The sequence below is a fragment of the Cyprinus carpio genome, chromosome B20, assembly GCF_018340385.1.
Source record: "Cyprinus carpio isolate SPL01 chromosome B20, ASM1834038v1, whole genome shotgun sequence".
NCBI lineage: Eukaryota > Metazoa > Chordata > Actinopteri > Cypriniformes > Cyprinidae > Cyprinus > Cyprinus carpio.
Genome location: NC_056616.1, coordinates 16,865,755 through 16,883,654, shown reverse-complemented (window position 1 = coordinate 16,883,654; position 17,900 = coordinate 16,865,755). Strand labels below are relative to the sequence as shown.

Sequence of the window (17,900 nt, the reverse complement as noted above, 5' to 3'; positions counted from 1 at the left end):
TTGATATCTCACAGTGCATACAGGATATTTCACATAACTAGAGTGACCATATGTCCTCTTTTTTCCCACACATGTTCTGGCTGGAATTTTTAAAACTGCTTAAAATGTGTTAATTAAACATGCTGTGTCTACAGTCCACACACATTATATGTATGCATTTGTACTGCTTTAACCATTCTCTGTAAATCCAATTTCCTGGCATTCCACTATTGGATGATTATGTTTGATGCCTGCATGCTATTTGATCAAACTACTTTCAATCATTACCTTCAACAAGTATAAAAACGAGGAAAACAAAGCCAAAACCTAGACATTAATTTAGAAATTCCAGCCAGGACATGTCTGGGTAATAAAGGATGTAACGTCACCCTAATATAGCCTACAACTTTAAAGGGAGTTTCATAAGTAGTTTATAAGTAGTTTCATAAGTAATAACTTGTAGACTTAATTTCACACACATTTAATTATCATCATCATTAGTAGTAGTCATACTAGCAATGATAATACAGATTTAAAGGGTTAGTTCACCCAAAAATTTAATTCTGTCATTAATTACTCACCCTCATGTCGTTCCAAACCCGTAAGACTTTTGTTTATCTTCGGAACACAAATTAAGATATTTTTGATGGAATCTGAGAGCTCTCTGACCCTCCATAGACAGCAGTAATATTACCAAGATCAACGCACAGAAACTTAGCAAGGACATTGGTAAAATAGTCCATGTTACAGCAGGGGTTCAACCGTAATTTTACGAAGCTACAAGAATATTTTTTGTGCGCAAAGAAAACAATGATAACATAATTTATTCAGCAATTCTTCTCCCTGAGTTACCGTCTTCCGCCATTTTGGAGAGTACCCCAGAACGCAATCAACAGCAATCAGAGTTGTTTACGTTCAGCATGCGCACGCTGTCTACTGAACGTAAACAACGCTGGGGTACTCTCCAAAATGGTGGAAGACGGACTATTGCTGTATCTTGCTACATTTCTGTGCATTGATTATGGTAATATCCTTGCTGTCTATGGGATGGTCAGTGAGCTCTCAGATTCCATCAAAAATATCTTAATTTGTGTTCCGAGGAGGAACGAATGTCTTATGGGTTTGGAACGACAGGAGGGTGAGTAATAACAGAATTTTCATTTTTGGGTGAACTATCCCTTTAATATCAAGGTTGACATCAGGGCCAATATTATTTAAGTTGATAAATGAAAATTACTGGAAGAAAGGAATAAAAAGCTAGTAAACTCTTGTCCTATTAAGTCAACCATTATGCATGCCATGGGCTGGGTTATCAGTTGCTAGGCAACTCTAATTAAATGAACCCTTGCCTTCAATTTTGAGGTATTTAGTTTAGCTAAATTTGAGAGACATGTGCTTCCATCAGACAATTTAACTAATGCACTGGAAATCATGAAAATAGCATTATTATTTTCTTTTAAAAATGTAGAAAGTGGCATGTAAATGGATGGCAATTAGTGTACTTCCAAACAACACTTTTGCTTGACCTTTTTATACATTAAAGCAATGTGGAAAAGAGCACAAGTATTACGTTTATTCCACATACCAACTGTGGTGTAGCTCAAGTAGAAATTCAAGCTAGTGGTTTCTGGATTTGGAAAACACATTAAACAACTTAAAAATCCACCAAGACTTTTTAATTAATGGCACTAAAACTTGCATATGGGGAAAAACATGCTGTCGTCTTTAATACATTTTTTTTTCTCAGTCACATGCAAGTGCTTAAACTTTGCTTTTGCCATAAAAGGCGATTAACTCAGAGAAACAATGTTTCTTTTTATAAAAATATGTTTAATGAGGAAAGACATACTTGTATGTTGTATACTAGTCAATTATTGAAGAACTCAGTAGAAGAGATTTAATGAGACATTTCTATGAAATTGACTTTGAGGTATTTTATAAACATTTGAATGTTAAAACAATGTCCCTTTATCATCAGAATTTAAATGAACTATTTAAAGATCTAATATTTATTGTATAATTGTGCAGATATAATTGAAAAAAATATATTTTTTTCCAAATAACTAATCATTTAAGAAATAAGCAAATGCAGTATAATTAGCCCGAGAATGGCTTGGCTTTTGAAGAAAATATATAATGAAGAGAAAGCATTGAAATATTTTAACAATAAAAGGCAAACAAAAGCCTGTGAGTCATAATTTATGTATGATTACACTACATTATTCCAAACAACACCTAACGACCTCTAAGCGGAGGATGTTTCTCATTGTGTTTCCCACCATAGAAACAGTCAGTCTGAGCTCTTTGTTCTCCAACATGAGAGCAAATAATTCAAAGTTACATATATAAATCCATTCTGTTTCCCACCAAGCAGATCTACATTTGCAAAATCTTGACAACAGCCCACTGTGATTATTCTTAATGGCAAGCAAGTCAAATTTGAACACTTCATTGTGATTAAATGTTTTCCCCTCATTTTTTGTCAATAATGGACCATCTTTTCCTGAGAAATTCCAAAAGTATTATTGAGTGTTATGTACACATAACCCACATTGGTTTTGGCACATTTTCTGCATTAAAATGAAGCACAAATTCATACATTCATTCATACACATACACTACCATTTAAATGTTTGGGGTTATTTTTTATTCAAGCATGCATTCAATCTATTTGAAATGAATGTTGTTCTTTTGAAATTTCTATTTATTCAAAAAAAAAAAACTGACAATAATAATACGTTTACAAATGCAAATCTGAATACTAGAATAATTTTGAAGGATTGTGTGATTTATCTTAAAATGTATTTAAATGTATATTAAAATAGAAATCAGTTATTTAAAATTAAGTAACATTATTTCACAATATTAGATTTTACTGTATTTTTGGTCAAATAAAGGCAGACATAAGAGACTTCTTTCAAAAACATGAAGAAAATGTATGAATGGTAGTGAACATAAGTCAATTTATAATTTCTAATATTTTAATGCATTCGTTTCTAACTAGCTGTTCGAGTGATCTGAAATAGATTATAGTGTTAAATAACATGTGGACAGTGGGGTGATATTTCAAGAAGTTAAGCAGGACACATCAGTCAGATTCAACACAACATGGACGTATCTACATAAAAATGATTGTTATGAATTTTATTGACCATTCCAGCAAAACAAATGTCATACAATCCATGCCTACCTTACATTTGTTACAATCCATGCCTTCCTTACATCTGTTTCTTGAATTTCCTGTGAAAGATCAATTTCCTTTTCTGTCATTACATGGAGATGAAGGGATGTCTATTAAATCGACCAAACAGACAGCAGGAGAGCATGTAAATTCCTCTTACTTCCTACTATAAACGTATTCTCTCCGTGTCCTTCATTGATCTGCACTCGCATAGAAAATCATCTCAAAATAACTTTAGATAGAAAACTCAAACAGTCTTTCTTCTTGGCTTTTTATGATTTGGTCTACTGCACTGTTTCATGGATCCATATTAGGGAAGGTACTAACTTTATTGTTTCTACTGATGCGTCTCTCGGGCCGAATTCTGGCCTGCTTGGTCTGGATCAGCTCCTCTGGTGTGTTACCCAACGGAGGAAGGAGCCTTTTCTTACTGTTCCTGGTTTCAGGCAGCCATTGTGGTGGCAGCTCAAATGGCCCAAAACCAAACTGTGTTGCATCCTCAGGGTCCGTGGGAGTCGCAGGGGCGACCTGTGAAGAGGAGTAGGCAAATGACTGAATAGGGGAATGTTTTGGTAACACTAAGCCTTCTTCTTTTACTGCGTTTCCTGACTGTGGCTGATGCACCTCTTTTGCCACCCCTCCGTTTCCACCCTGTCCTTCATCTTTGGGTTGAAAGTTGGTGGAGGCCACAGAGGAAATTTCATTATCTTCTTCATCCTCATTTGGTCTGAAGATCTGTTGTTGGCCGATATTGAACATCTCCAGGAGTTGACTACCAGAGCGAACCACAGTCTCGCCCCCTAGTGGCCCTACTTCAGCCAGAACCCCAACACTGACCATGTTCCTTCGGCTATAGCGGCGATGAAGGCGTGCTAGCATATCAAGAAGGCAGCGCCGCACAGACCGGTTTACTGTGAGGAGAAATAGTGGGTTGGTGAGGAGAGAGACCTTCGGCAGCCACACGGCAGTCAGCTGTAACCAAGATGAGGCTTTTGCGGCCCCCAGCACTGAACGGTATATTACCAGAGCGGCATAGGGAGTGCTGCACACCGCGAAGACTAGAACGATGGACAACAGACTGGCATGAAGTTCAGCCTCACGCTGAGACACATAGGGGATGGAAATGCCGTTCTGTGGGGTGCGCAGTGCCGCAATGATCACTTTCTTCTTCTGGCTGGTGCTTAGTGCACGGCGGATTAGTGCCATGACTAGAAACACCATTGCTAATGGTAAAATGAGTGTGGTGACGCTGTATGTGATCATGTAAACCAGATGTCCAAGCGATTGGCCGTCAGAACAGGAAGAGGTGGCGTAGACATCCGTCACATTGCTTACAGCGAACACAGGGGCACTGGCCACCACCGCATGCACCCAGATGTAAATGACCAGGTCTCTGGATTTGGCATCTGAAATCTTTCTCTCCAGTGGATACAGTGCTGAGTAGTACCTGGACGTGGAATAAAGAGAAGGCACCGCTGTTAAGGTACATTTAGCAAAATATTGGTAAAATTTCAAAGGCAAGAAAGGTCCAGAACAAAGCACAGTCATTTTCAAACCAAGCAGGTTTCTGCTGGCTAATAATATTTATTTAGAGACTGGACTGAACTAGTTGTGCTGAATGGGGTTGATTCACTATAATGAACCATCTCATAAGTGTCATTTGTTTGGGAATCAGTTGGAATACACTAGTCATGCTAATAAGTTTGATTCATTTAAAAGAACTAGTTCATAAGTGTCATTTAGATAGAGCTCGGACTAAACAAGTTACACTGAATGATACTGACTAAAAAGAAGCAACTCATGAGTCATTCGTTTGGAAATCAGTTAAAATACACTGGTCATGTTAATAAGTTTGAATAATTAAAAAAACTTGTTCATAAGAGTCATTTATTTACAGATCGGACTATACAAGTTGCACTGAATGATCGACTAAAAAGAAGTGACTCATAAGAATCAATCGGTTTGGGAATCGGTTATACTACACTGATCGTGCTGAAGAGTTTTGATTCAATTAAAGATCCAGTTTTGCTTAGAGACTGGACTATACTAAGTTGTTTGGTTTAGATTGATTAAAATCTGATAACACTAATTGTGATGAATGTTTTTTGTTTAAATAGAATTGGTTCTGAATAAGCCCTAGTTACACTCACCTAAAGGATTATTAGGAACACCTGTTCAATTTCTCATTGATGCAATTATCTAATCTACCAATCACATGGCAGTTGCTTCAATGCATTTAGGGGTGTGGTCCTGGTCAAGACAATCTCCTGAACTCCAAACTGAATGTCAGAATGGGAAAGAAAGGTGATTTAAGCAATTTTGAGTGTGGCATGGTTGTTGGTGCCAGACGGGCCGGTCTGAGTATTTCACAATCTGCTCAGTTACTGGGATTTTCACACACAACCATTTCTAGGGTTTACAAAGAATGGTGTGAAAAGGGAAAAACATCCAGTATGCGGCAGTCCTGTGGAAGAAAAAAGCATTTGTGAAGCCACAACACGCACAACCTTGAGGCGGATGGGCTAAAACAGCAGAAGACCCCACCGGGTACCACTCATCTCCACTACAAATAGGAAAAAGAGGCTACAATTTGCACGAGCTCACCAAAATTGGACAGTTGAAGACTTGAAAAATGTTGCCTGGTCTGATGAGTCTCGATTTCTGTCTAGACATTCAGATGGTAGAGTCAGAATTTGGCGTAAACAGAATGAGAACATGGAACCATCATGCCTTGTTACCACTGTGCAGGCTGGTGGTGGTGGTGTTATGTTGTGGGGGATGTTTTCTTGGCACACTTTAGGCCCCTTAGTGCCAATTGGGCATCGTTTAAATGCCACGGCCTACCTGAGCATTGTTTCTGACCATGTCCATCCCTTTATGACCACCGTGTACCCATCCTCTGATGGCTACTTCCAGCAGGATAATGCACCATGTCACAAAGCTTGAATCATTTCATATTGGTTTCTTGAACATGACAATGAGTTCACTGTACTAAAATGGCCCCCACAGTCACCAGATCTAAACCCAATAGAGCATCTTTGGGATGTGGTGGAACAGGAGCTTCGTGCCCTGGATGTGCATCCCACAAACCTCCATCAACTGCAAGATGCTATCCTATCAATATGGGCCAACATTTCTAAAGAATGCTTTCAGCACCTTGTTGAATCAATGCCACGTAGAATTAAGGCAGTTCTAAAGACGAAAGGGGGTCAAACGCAGTATTAGTATGGTGTTCTTAATAATCCTTTAGGTGAGTGTATATCAGTTACATAACCCTGATACTGTTTAGAGGACTAAATTGTTTATAGCACAGTTAAATTGCTTAATGTGTGCACAAAAAGACATAAATAAATTGATTAGATAGATTCATAATGAAAATCCCAGGAAAGACACAAAAGGAAAATATGTCAAACATGAAAATCAGTATGTTTTATTATGGAATTTGTGTCTGCAAGTTGCATGTATGGTTTTTTTTTCTGGAGTGAAAAAATGTTGGTCTCAAGAAAGGCTTCTGTGCTAAGCAAAATAAATTATTCAATGAACTGATAAAGGGTCTGGCGGAGTAGGTTGCTATGGAAGCACTAGTCTGTGAAACAGCTGGTGCCCATGGGTTGAGCACAACTGTAAGTGTTTTCAGATTTTCTAAAGCAATCATTCACCATATTATTATCTTAATCAATTGTTTTAATTATTGTTTGGTTGAGACCCTTAGTGACCTCAAATCTAAAGCAATTACACTTTAGTTGTTAGCAAAAGATGAGTGAACTAGTATGCATATCCACTCACCTATCCAGGGCGATGACAGCGAAGCTGAGCACAGTGGCAGAACAGAAAAGCCTGTGTAGGAACTTGATGGCTTTGCACAGCAGAAGCGTATGGACCCATAGGCAGCATAGGGGGCTGGAACTCAAGGCTATGTCAAAGGGCACACACACCAACCCAGCACAAATGCCGGAACACGCTAGGTTCTTGATGAAGAGATTGGTGACAGACTTGAAGACATTGGTGTAGCAAGTGCACCACAACACTGCAGTATTGCCTGGGGACGAAGAGATGAAAAGGTTAAGGGTTACAAGTCTAGGCCAGTATCCAAGGACACAACTGAATGTGAGTAGGACAAGAGCAGGCTTCATCTTATTGTCTAGAGCAGTTCCCATGGCAATAGGGTACCTGAAGGTTGCACGCTAATTTGAAGGGGAAAAAAGCCTTGTTCCCTTTGTGGTTCCTGTAAGCAACAGTATGGCATTCTTATGCTGATGTGAAGGACAAACAAGCCTCACAGCGCAGGGTATTAAGAAATTAGGAAGAAGCATAAGCATAAGCTTAGCATGCACAGGCACATAAAAACCAAGTGTTCCTAATATTGAGATGTTCACATGAGGTGGGACACTTGTTGAGTAAAGTAAATTTCCTCTTCTCTGAAATAGCCCAAATTTAGGTTATAGTAAAGCACTTACAGTACAATGGAAATGAATGGGTCTAATCTGTTAAACATTAAAATACTTGTTGCAATAGTAGCCAAAAACTTTTGTGTTAAAGTATCACTGTTTTGTATACAACTACATACAATTTACCAGCTAAAATTCTAAAATTCCTGTAAAAATGATGATTTAGCTTTACAGGTCTAATAATAATACAAGTTTTAACCTAAGAAAGTGCTTTAATATAGTTATAAGCTTCACATTTCGTCTTTTAAATACTCCAAATCTGGTCCTATTTACTTCCATAGTCAATGAGGGACAATTTGAAAGTCAAATGCTGTCCATTGAACTTAACTTTTACTGAACCCAGAATATTCCTTGACATGACACGTGACAACACAGCTGTGGCTGATAAGCATTTCCAAAGCATTTCCATAGTAGGCTTCATTTCTTCATACCATAGATAAGCATTTAAAACAATTAGGGAGAGCATGTAAAAAAGTTTCACTTGGGGCTAAATGAAATTGAAGCATGTCACTTGATTCATTTACTTGGAAGAAATTATGCACGGACATGATGGAATTCACACGCCTTGAATTGAAATGGAGCCTGATGTGATTCTCTTCTTGGATGTTGATGTGAACGGAGCACTTGGGTGACAGGTGCTCTCTAGCCAGACCCGTTATTATGCTTGACGCACTGTCGGAAGGTGCATCTTTTGCGCAAAGACTGTGACTTTCATCTTTTCCCATTACCATGCACGTGTACTGGGCAAAACGCGCTGAAATCCATCTGCAGCTGCCTCAATGCTATTACCCTGGTGACATTTTGAGTGCACACTGACCATGCCGGACAATTGTCCATTTGTTCCCAGAAGTCTCTGGTATGCCCATGGCTAACAGTGGTTTTTAGACTTAACAGGGGTTAGTGGTTTCTCAACTCTTTCTAATATGTTTGAGAATTTCAAAGTATGAGAATAGATGTTGGCTGTTGGCTAACTTAGCTGTAATTACCATGTTAATGATGGAAAATCACTCAAAAGTAAAGAAAATTGTCAGAACAGAAGAGTCTTTAAAGGGATAGTTCACCTCAAAAATGAATATTCTGTCATAATTTACTCACCCTCATGTTGCTCCATATATGTATAACTATCTTTACATATATGTAAAGATAACTATCTTTACATAAAAATAAAAAAAAAGATGTCTTAGAGCTTTTCTGTCCATACAATGAAGGTCAGTGGGGTCCAATATTGTTCTGGTGCCCATCAACTTTTCAAAATACTGTTCTCCACATAAAAAAAAGAAACTCATACAACTCTGGATGATCATGAGCATGAGTAAATGATAACAAGTTTAAATTTTGGATGATATGTCCAGCTTTTGGCTCAGAATTATTCAATATTTATGCATTGGATGCATAAGCAGCAAACAGATACTGGAATACTGGCAATCAGAAAAACAACTGTATCTTTTCATTTGGAGTGCATGAGCCAAGCAGTCTGCTAAATGAACGCCAAGGATAAAACTAGAGTGCAATAATGACTAACTCATTGCCACAATGACTTTCCATAACCACAATGAATGTCTGAAATTCCCAACTTTTCTGAAACTTGAGCCCTAATCCAGTGCTGAAACAAATCATGAGATTACGATCATTTACTAAGCGCTCTGCGGGCTAATTAGTCATGTGATGGCTCATTTGTTTTGAGTATGACGAAACTGCCTCCCTCTGACGTAGTTCAGAAAAAACAAGCAGAACAAAAGAACATTATACTATAAACAATACTAAAATCTCATTTACTGCGAGAAGGCTCTGAATAATCTATTTCCCCTTTCTCCAAATATTGCATCAGTTCTATTGGTACAGAATATACTGCATTAAAGAAGATATGATTATCTATAGCATTCTACAGCAGCTATATGTAATCTGTGTAAACAAAAGTCAGTCTTTTTGTTCAAGGTATCATTGTCAGAGTGAGAGGGTGTCGTGTAGTAAAAAGCCTCCTATATGAAACCTGGCTCGTGACATTATACTGACTGAGGAAACATTATATATCTCTGTTTGAATTAGTCCAAGCTTGAATGGAACCAGTAAAAACATCTAATTTCTAAGTTTCTGTTTGTTGCATGATCATTGGCTTCTAGATGTGATAATCATTTTGCTGCAATGTGTAAGAATTCACACAATCATCTTAACACATTTTCTTGGAAATATCTCTAGAATGGTGAATCATTTAAATAGCACCGTTCTCTAATACAGTTTGTTTTGTTTTTAGAAAAAAAAACAAGCTGTTTGCACAAAGCGTCAACGACAGCAAAATAATTGTCATCAAAATTATTTGAATCTCAGCATAAGTTCTCCAGCTGAATTGTGATGTAAAAATCTAAAGTATGGACAGCTGTCCGCTAACTAAAATATTTTTGAGTAAATTGCTTAAGTTAACTAGTTGCAAGCAACTTGTAATCAAAATGTTGTTTCTACTCATTTAGAAAGACATAACCATAGATTATACAAAGGACATGATCACCAGGCTGAGGTCAATAATTTAATAAACACATTCACAAAAAAAGTGAACCTAAAACTGCACTTCTGGTATGCACCTTTATGTGCTTGCAGAGAAGTCAACAGGTTATAAAAAAAGAAAGCTAATCACACAAAACAGCTATTTCAACATTAGCAATACTGCAAAGAGAAGTAGCCTCTTTAATTCTTCCTATAAGTTCCCATGCCTACATAAATTATTTAAACAAAGGCTTATGGTATTCCCCACATAATAAATTGTGTACTTCGAGGTATTAACACACACATACTCACACACAAATCTTGATTATGTTTTGAATATTTAAGTAAAAATGACTCGAGTCACCTTGGCAACTTTCCTTGTTTTTCATTATTTTTAACATCAGGGCTTACAATGTACAGATTGTGAAAAGAAAAGATCTGCTGTAGCATGACTAATCACAACACCTGTGTGTCATCATTGTGTGAAGGCTCAATAATAAACAGCCTTCATTTACAATTTCGCATCTCCCACTTGATATTAACATACAATGTAAAATGTGATTTATCACGGACAATGCAACCTATGATCATGTTTGTTAAATTTTTCACATTCCAAATATAATTTGTGCCCCAACTGTAACCTTTAGAGTGGTTATCCATTCACACGCACAGTGCAATTCGCCGTAAATTTATAATAGGCTCAAACTGGATAATGCAGTTAATCACATCAATTAACCAGTTATATGTGATTGTTTTATTAAAATATATTTAGAGATGAAGCCATTGCAGCCTCCACACATTTGCTGATGAACAGCCAAACATTTTAAATTCCCGTGTTTGTCTACTTACTCAAAAGGGAGCCGATGAGGATGAAAACTTGAATGGTAGTAGTGAAATCTTTGTAGGCTCTTTCCTGCGCCTGCAGGATCTCCTTCAGTCGTGCCACCTCTTTATCCTGAGCATCACCCCACAGAACCACCGGAGACGACGCGTTTAGGAAACCCAGGGTCGACGCGTTTAAACTTGTGGTTGCGTTTTCTGACAGAGGAAACCAGCTATCCGCGTTATCAGCATCCATCATCATTCATATCTGAGGCGCCGCTATGATTCTTCGGCTCAGGTCTCGCCGTGCGCACGTTTACTGGCGAACGGAGCTCGAGCGTTATGATGTTGTGTCCATCATGATTAACACGCGAGTTTACTCCTGTTCGTCAAAATCATCAAAACCGTAAAACGTTTCTGAAAAACGCTGATCGGAGATCTTTCACGATAATAACATGTTCCAGACAGGACTGCATATTTTTGATTTGGTTAAATTTGCATTACGTTGTTATCTTGTCGCTAACTGCCTTTTCAGAATCGCGATATTAAAAGGAATGTTTCGGCTATTAAAAGGCATAATTTTGTTTTCACAGCACAGATCGCATAGCCTAGGCTATATAATGTCATTGATGGAGCGATACGACAGTGACGGTGACGTTCACGCTCGCCTCACCGCTCAACTTAATTTCTTTAGCCATGTAAATAGACGAAATAATGTTTATATACAATACTTCGCGTGCATTGGGTTACTAAAATATGCAGCTGTATGCGAATAATAATGCCTTAGTGTACGATAAACCTATAGAGAATATGCCAGAGAAATGACCAACATACCCGTATGAGATCGTTATGGATGATCATAGCCAGATCCAAGTGCCAAAATACGATTTTGGTAAACGCACATCACGCTAAATATCGTGTCAGTGGGTGATCTGACAACTGGGCTTTAGCGAACAGGCTTCATTGCGAGTGACAATAGCGCTTTATTTCTTCAAATGAACGGTGGGCGCTCACAATAAAACGTCACCGTATCCGTCTGTTACGGCGTCTTGGAGAGGCGCGTGAGAATTTGAACCAAAGGTTTGGACTGAGCCTGTATTTGGTCAGATACTGCTCCAGACACGCAGTGCATGCGAACAAAGCAACGCCTGTTAAGGTATTAACAGTATCCTCGGAACAAAAACTTTATTTTAGCAGTTTTCATTATTGTTAAGTAATAATTCACTGTGAGCAAAACGCCAGCATGTAACGTTACCGAATTCACAGATTAAACTATTCCTTGCAGTGTATCTGAGTGTGCAAAGCTCACATTGCACTGAATTTGTCTACTTGTTGCTTATGTTTGCTTGTTTCTATAATAGGAAGGCTAGTGGTCCTTGGTCAGGGGAATTTTTAGACAACCCATGAGGAATCTCTAAAGCCCCCATGAAATTAGACTGGGGCTAGTTGTAACACAAGGATGTAGAAAGAAGGGTAAAGCAATATTTCAGTAACTTAAAGGCTTAGAGTCAAACAGTCCAATTACACAAATGTGTGGTGTTTTCTAGAAGTGTTTTTCGGTTTCACCTAATTCAAAACTATATGTGAATTCTACATTTAATAAAAAAAGTGATCCAGATGCTGCTCCAGCATTGTGATTTTGCTGGAAAAAGGCCATAAACCATTTCAAAATCATTCATCTGAATTAAAACATTTAAAGAAAAAGTTCAATTAATTAAGTCACTCCAGTACGATATATAACTGCGGTAGACTGTAGTAAATCATTTTGTAGTTTAGAAAGCATTTTTCTTGACCCTGTCTATTTTTAATGACCATTTCACTTCCTAATTCCATGTCAATATAAATCAAATCTGATTTAATATACTTTACATTTTATTTCCCTTGACAGTGATCTTCTATTCAGACATAAAGGGACTTTATGTCCTCATGCTAATAAATTCTGACATTGTCCAGTGACTACATAATACTAAAATATAATAAGTTCATGAATAGAGTGAAAGAGCTCTGAAGCTTTCATACAATGCTACAGGCCCTATAGAAAATAATGACACAGCTACAACATTCATTACTGTAATATAGTTTTGTTGTAGATTCTGTTGTAGAGCTCATACCGCCATCCACATCAGCAATTCTCTGTAATTGGCTAGAAAACATTCTTCACATGTATCTAACGTTTAGTTAAAAAAAAAAAAAAAAAAAATACATCTGTTTCTGAAAAACTGTGAAGACTTTTCTGTTAGTACCATTATTTTATTCACGCTTGGACTATTTATATTTAAATACATTTTTGAATTATTATGCGATTCCTCACACAAGAACACAACCATCAACTCAAAGGAATGCCATGCACTGCAGGTCGACAGCTAGTAACAGCTCTTCTGTAAATATAAAAAGAATCTTTTCCAGTTAATCAACATGCAAGAACTCTTAAGAGCTTCTCCTCTTAAGTAGTAAGGGTGAAACGGCATGGCCCGCTGGAGTGTGTCCTTATAACAGTGCTCTCTAAAAGATTTGCAATAAGTACCACTGGAGCTCTGCACAGAGAGGATCTTAATCATTTTCATGTAAAAAAAATAAAAAAAAAATTAAAAAAATAAATAAATACATAAAAATAAAAAGACCCCTTCTGAATTAGAAAGAAAACTGAAAGTCATCTGCATTCATTCAGTGAGATTCGATGTCATGTATTTGTGCAATGAGATATAATGGCAGCTATACTGGAACAAACTGGGACAGGGACAGTTAGCTCAAAAATTGTAATTTTGTAATAATGTACTCACCATCGTGTTGTTCCAAACCCAGATGACTTTATTTTTTCCCTGGAATATAAAAGCAGATATTTTGTAAAACATTTTGCCTTTCATTGCATGAAAAAAAACAACAACATTCTTATCATCTTGAGGTTTGAAAGTAAATGATGACAACATTTATTTATGAGTGAACTACAGTACACCTTTAAATCATATAGTATTATTAAATACAATGCTAATGTTGAGCATAGTTGGGGCACAAAATGATCATTTTGGAAGAATTTGGATTACTGGCTTCCTAATAAACTTCCTAATAACATCCTAATGTGGGTGTTGTCTAGTATCCCACTGGTGTGTGTGTGTGTGTATATATATATATATATATATATATATATATATATATATATATATATATATATATATATATATATATATATATATATATATATATAATTAAACATAGAAAAAAATAATGTACATACTCTTAAGATATGTAGTTGTATTTTATTGGAAGTCACTGGTAAAACATAAAAATGTAAGGTGCATAGAGTAACTCACTTGTAAGCAATGGCCATAGTTGCACATCTCCTTCGCAGTGTCTGTACCTTGATGGAATATTTATCTTAACATAAATATTCTTCAGAAAAGAAAATATTAAAAAGAAAACAACCCATATTTCCCCTCCACTTAGGCTGAAGGTGTCATTTGAAATGAAGGCACTAGAGGCTGTACAACAAAACAGATGCTGACGGAGAGAATGCAGATACACAGTAAATGAGTAAAGTATTATCACCACTATTAATGCGTTTGATTTAGGGGTGCACGATATATATCGGCCGATGATTAATGCGCATCTCGTCAGTAAAGCCGGTTCTCTAATCAGCGGTAAATTCCAACAGGTGCGCGATTTCACATAGAGCAGCGGTTACTACACAAAGCCGTTGATCACAGACAAGCTGCGATCCACGTTCATTATAAGCTAGAATTGGGGCAGCTTGTCTGTGATCAACGGCTCCGTGTAGTAACCGCTGCTCTATGTGCAATCGCGCACCTGTTGGAATTTACCGCTGATTAGAGAACCGGCTTTACTGGCGAGATGCGCATTAATCATCGGCCGATATATATCGTGCACCCCTAGTTTGATTTGATTAACTTAAAATCAGTGTTCGGTTATGATGCAAAAATGTGGCTAAGCAGTGAAAGTGCACTGCCATTCAAAAGTTTTTTTTTGAAAGAAATGAATACTAATTTATCAAGGATGCTTTAAATTAATAGTGACAGTAATGAATTCTACTTTGTTAACTGAGCATAGGCACAACAGGAATATAACACTTTAAAATACTTCCCAATTTGAAAAGTTATTTTAAATTGAAACTATATTTCACAATATTAATGAAAGAAAATAAACTTTCTAACCCCAAAGCTACGGTAATGTTTGATAAAGAAACATGCTTATCCAAAAGAGTTTGATTTTACAAACAATTTCTCCATACTCTGTATGATATAAACATAGGATTTTGAAGCAAATCATACATGAGCTTCATTCAGTTTGATCTTTTTGATAACTACATTAGAAATTAGTGTAATTCAAGTCAACACTACCTGGATATCATGACTATGATATAAATGTATAGTAGTCAACATTTGAAGTGGATCATAAAAGTTCATCAAAGTTGTCCTAAAACAAGAACAGGTATTGTTCAGGTTTTAGGACAACTTTGATGAAAGGTTTTGCTCCACTTCAAATGTTGACTAGTGTACATACCCTTTTTTGCTGTTTTTTACAGCATAGATTTGCAGTTGTGATTAGTAGCTGCTAAGTGTTTTTTGAAAAATTTCAAAATCCTCTTCCACGCATCCAGCTGTGCCTCTGAATGAGCCTTAGGTTCCCCGCCAAAATAAACCACATGGTTAGCGACACCATGAAAATTAGCAAGACAAAAGGGCATATAGGGCACCTCAATAAAGTGACCCGCTTTTTCGTACCTCACCAATTCGTAGTTATTTTTCCCATGTGCTGCGAGTCTGTTGCATGCTAGGTTTGCATAATAGGCACTTTGCCAATTCCTGTCAGCTTCTGACATTATAAACATGAAATTTCCAGAGGCACGTTCAATGGGAATAACGCTAGGGAGGCCTTCTTCTGACATCGGGTCAATCATAACATCCCCAATATCTACAAAGCCCAATGGTGTCATTTTTGCTCTCTTTACATCGAACATGAGGGGTGGAACACAGATGTCCTTGTAGTAGATGGGAACTAAAGTATTGGCATTGCATCCATTGATCCAGACAGTAGCCGATATACCAGGCAGAAATGTTGCCATCGACAAAGCGAGATCTCCACTCTTTGATATGGACACTAGGCCAATTTTTTGATCTTTGACCTTTAAATGAAAAAATAAAAAGAGAGAGATTTTAGAATTGACTGTGTGACAGGGATTATTAATAGTAAACTAAAACCGTAAAATACACTTCATTACTTAAGACAAACTTAAACAGAAATAAGATTTAACCCTATTTTAATTCAGATAGCTGCCAAAACATTTAATTAAAACGTTACTAAAAACTATTAATAATCTCAGTGATACTAAAATAGCACTGATTCTAATAAATCTCCCATTGTAAACAGCTTAATTTTATTTAGAAATCATAATCATAAATCATACTAACCTCTGGTTGTTATCGTAGGAAATCGATACCTTGTTCAAAGTACTCAAGGTGAAATCTGTCAGCTCTTTTGGGTAAATCTTGGTAACCTTGGAAAGCCAAGGCTAAAACAGCAAAGTTTCTCTTTGCCAACAGAGCTGCCCTCAACTCAAAAGGACCTCCTCTCAACACATTCGTATCCAAAATCCCAGGAAATGGTCCTTTACCTAAAATAATAGTAATAATATCAGCATTAAAAACTGACAGAAAATTGTTAGCTTATTTTTACCACAGGGAGGCGCTACTAGAAAACAAAACATGGCCAACAACTTTGGTTTCCGTTATTAGAGTTGTCTAAGCTAATTAGAGACCCTCTAAAGAGTCATTTTACACTTCAGACTTTATAAGAGCAGCATAACCTGCTGAATTATATTGAGGGTTTTAATTGCTTACTTATATGGAGTGCTTTAAATACAGCTATGTAACTGACCAGGTGGCATAAAAAGAGTTCCTCTGATCCTGCCTTCTTTTACAGGGATTCTCCGGACACCATCGGTCAAGCAGTGTCTTTCGTTTGTCACTTTGGCGATTACTTTATCTTCACTGACGGCCTCGATGTCGACGAGAGCAGGACGCGTCACGTCTGTGTGTGTAAACTTGCAGTCTACGACGTCGGCTTTCAGTGCCCAGAATAAGCCCATTGGTTCGACTCCCGTGAAGCTGCCATCAAGAGAAGGGTCGCGGCTGAGGTCAACTTGACCACTATCGTCTGCCTGATAAGCGGCTGAAGCCTGGAAAACAAGTCCCGTTTCATCGGTGACTTTAGAGCGCAGGTCCACGCGTTGTTGGGGTTTTAAGCCACTCACGGTCACGTGCACTGGGTCTTCAAAAGAGCACTTATAACTGGGCAAAAGCCTAATGCTGACCCCCGAAGTGTAGTGCATTTTTGCAAGAGTGTTTCTTGCGAAATGGGTAAACATTAACTTCAGCATAACTACATTCTCTGATAACTTTTTCTTCTTCTTCTTCTTGTAACGTTTTTTTTTTTTTGGCGGTGGGCAACGTTTGGTGCATTACCGCCACCCACTGAACTGGAGTGAATAAAAATAAAATAAATTCTTATATTCTCATGAAATTTCCTGTGTCTCTTAGATAACTCATTATCGTTATTCTGAATTCGCTATTACCTGATATAAGTTCTAATGTCATATTATTTGCACTTTCTGCTTGTATCTTTGTTTCCAGAATCTTTTTCTTTACAAGGCTAAAATATGCTCAACTGTTTCAATTTCGTCACAAAATCTACATAATCCAGAAGGATGCTTCCTGATTTTATGCAAATTTCCATTTAAAGATGAATGTCCTATCTTAATCTTGCTATTGTTTTTTTCTTTTCTTCTTTTAAAGTCACTTTCAGTCTCTTTTGTAATCCTACTTTCTTTTGAATATTATACAGCTGTTTAACTTGTCTTAACCATATCCCATTTATGTTTGTCTGACTTCTTCTGCAGCAAAGTACGTTGTTACTGCCTTCTAGCGTTTGGAGTAAACCCGGAAGAGAATTGAAATGAACAATAGACTACGGAGTGAAAA

The 17,900-nt window shown here is 37.2% G+C and overlaps 2 protein-coding genes across 3 annotated transcripts; both read right to left on the bottom strand.

Annotated features, from left to right (window-relative positions):
• Positions 1–3,098: 3,098 nt before the first annotated feature.
• LOC109044910 (G-protein coupled receptor 176-like) lies at positions 3,099–14,541 on the bottom strand. 2 transcript variants are annotated; one of them, XM_042746420.1, is made up of 3 exons: positions 10,936–11,736; positions 6,947–7,199; positions 3,099–4,607 (listed from the first exon to the last, which is right to left on the bottom strand). In XM_042746420.1, the coding sequence occupies exons 1-3, from the start codon at positions 11,168–11,170 to the stop codon at positions 3,458–3,460; spliced, it is 1,638 nt and encodes a 545-aa protein (XP_042602354.1). In that variant the 5' UTR covers positions 11,171–11,736; the 3' UTR covers positions 3,099–3,457. The 2 variants fall into 2 exon arrangements, 1 of the variants encoding a protein (XP_042602354.1); XR_006157453.1 differs by lacking the exons at positions 3,099–4,607; positions 10,936–11,736 and adding exons at positions 13,689–13,727; positions 14,217–14,541 and having other exon boundaries at positions 7,061–7,199.
• A 230-nt stretch (positions 14,542–14,771) lies between these two features.
• Positions 14,772–17,351, bottom strand: LOC109062220 (acyl-coenzyme A thioesterase 1-like). The gene is given in 3 exon segments (XM_019079308.2): positions 14,772–16,045; positions 16,332–16,534; positions 16,798–17,351. Coding segments are annotated over 3 exon segments (1,311 nt in total). The 5' UTR covers positions 17,300–17,351; the 3' UTR covers positions 14,772–15,439.
• Between the last annotated feature and the right edge of the window lie 549 nt (positions 17,352–17,900).

Coding starts and splice junctions, on each gene's coding strand:
- LOC109044910 (XM_042746420.1), bottom strand. CDS start 11,170: ATGATGATGGATGCTGATAACGCGGATAGCTGGTTTCCTCTGTCAGAA. Junction 7,200..10,935: donor CCTCATCGGCTCCCTTTTGA/GTAAGTAGACAA, acceptor CTTCGTCCCCAG/GCAATACTGCAGTGTTGTGG. Junction 4,608..6,946: donor GCTGTCATCGCCCTGGATAG/GTGAGTGGATAT, acceptor TTCCACGTCCAG/GTACTACTCAGCACTGTATC.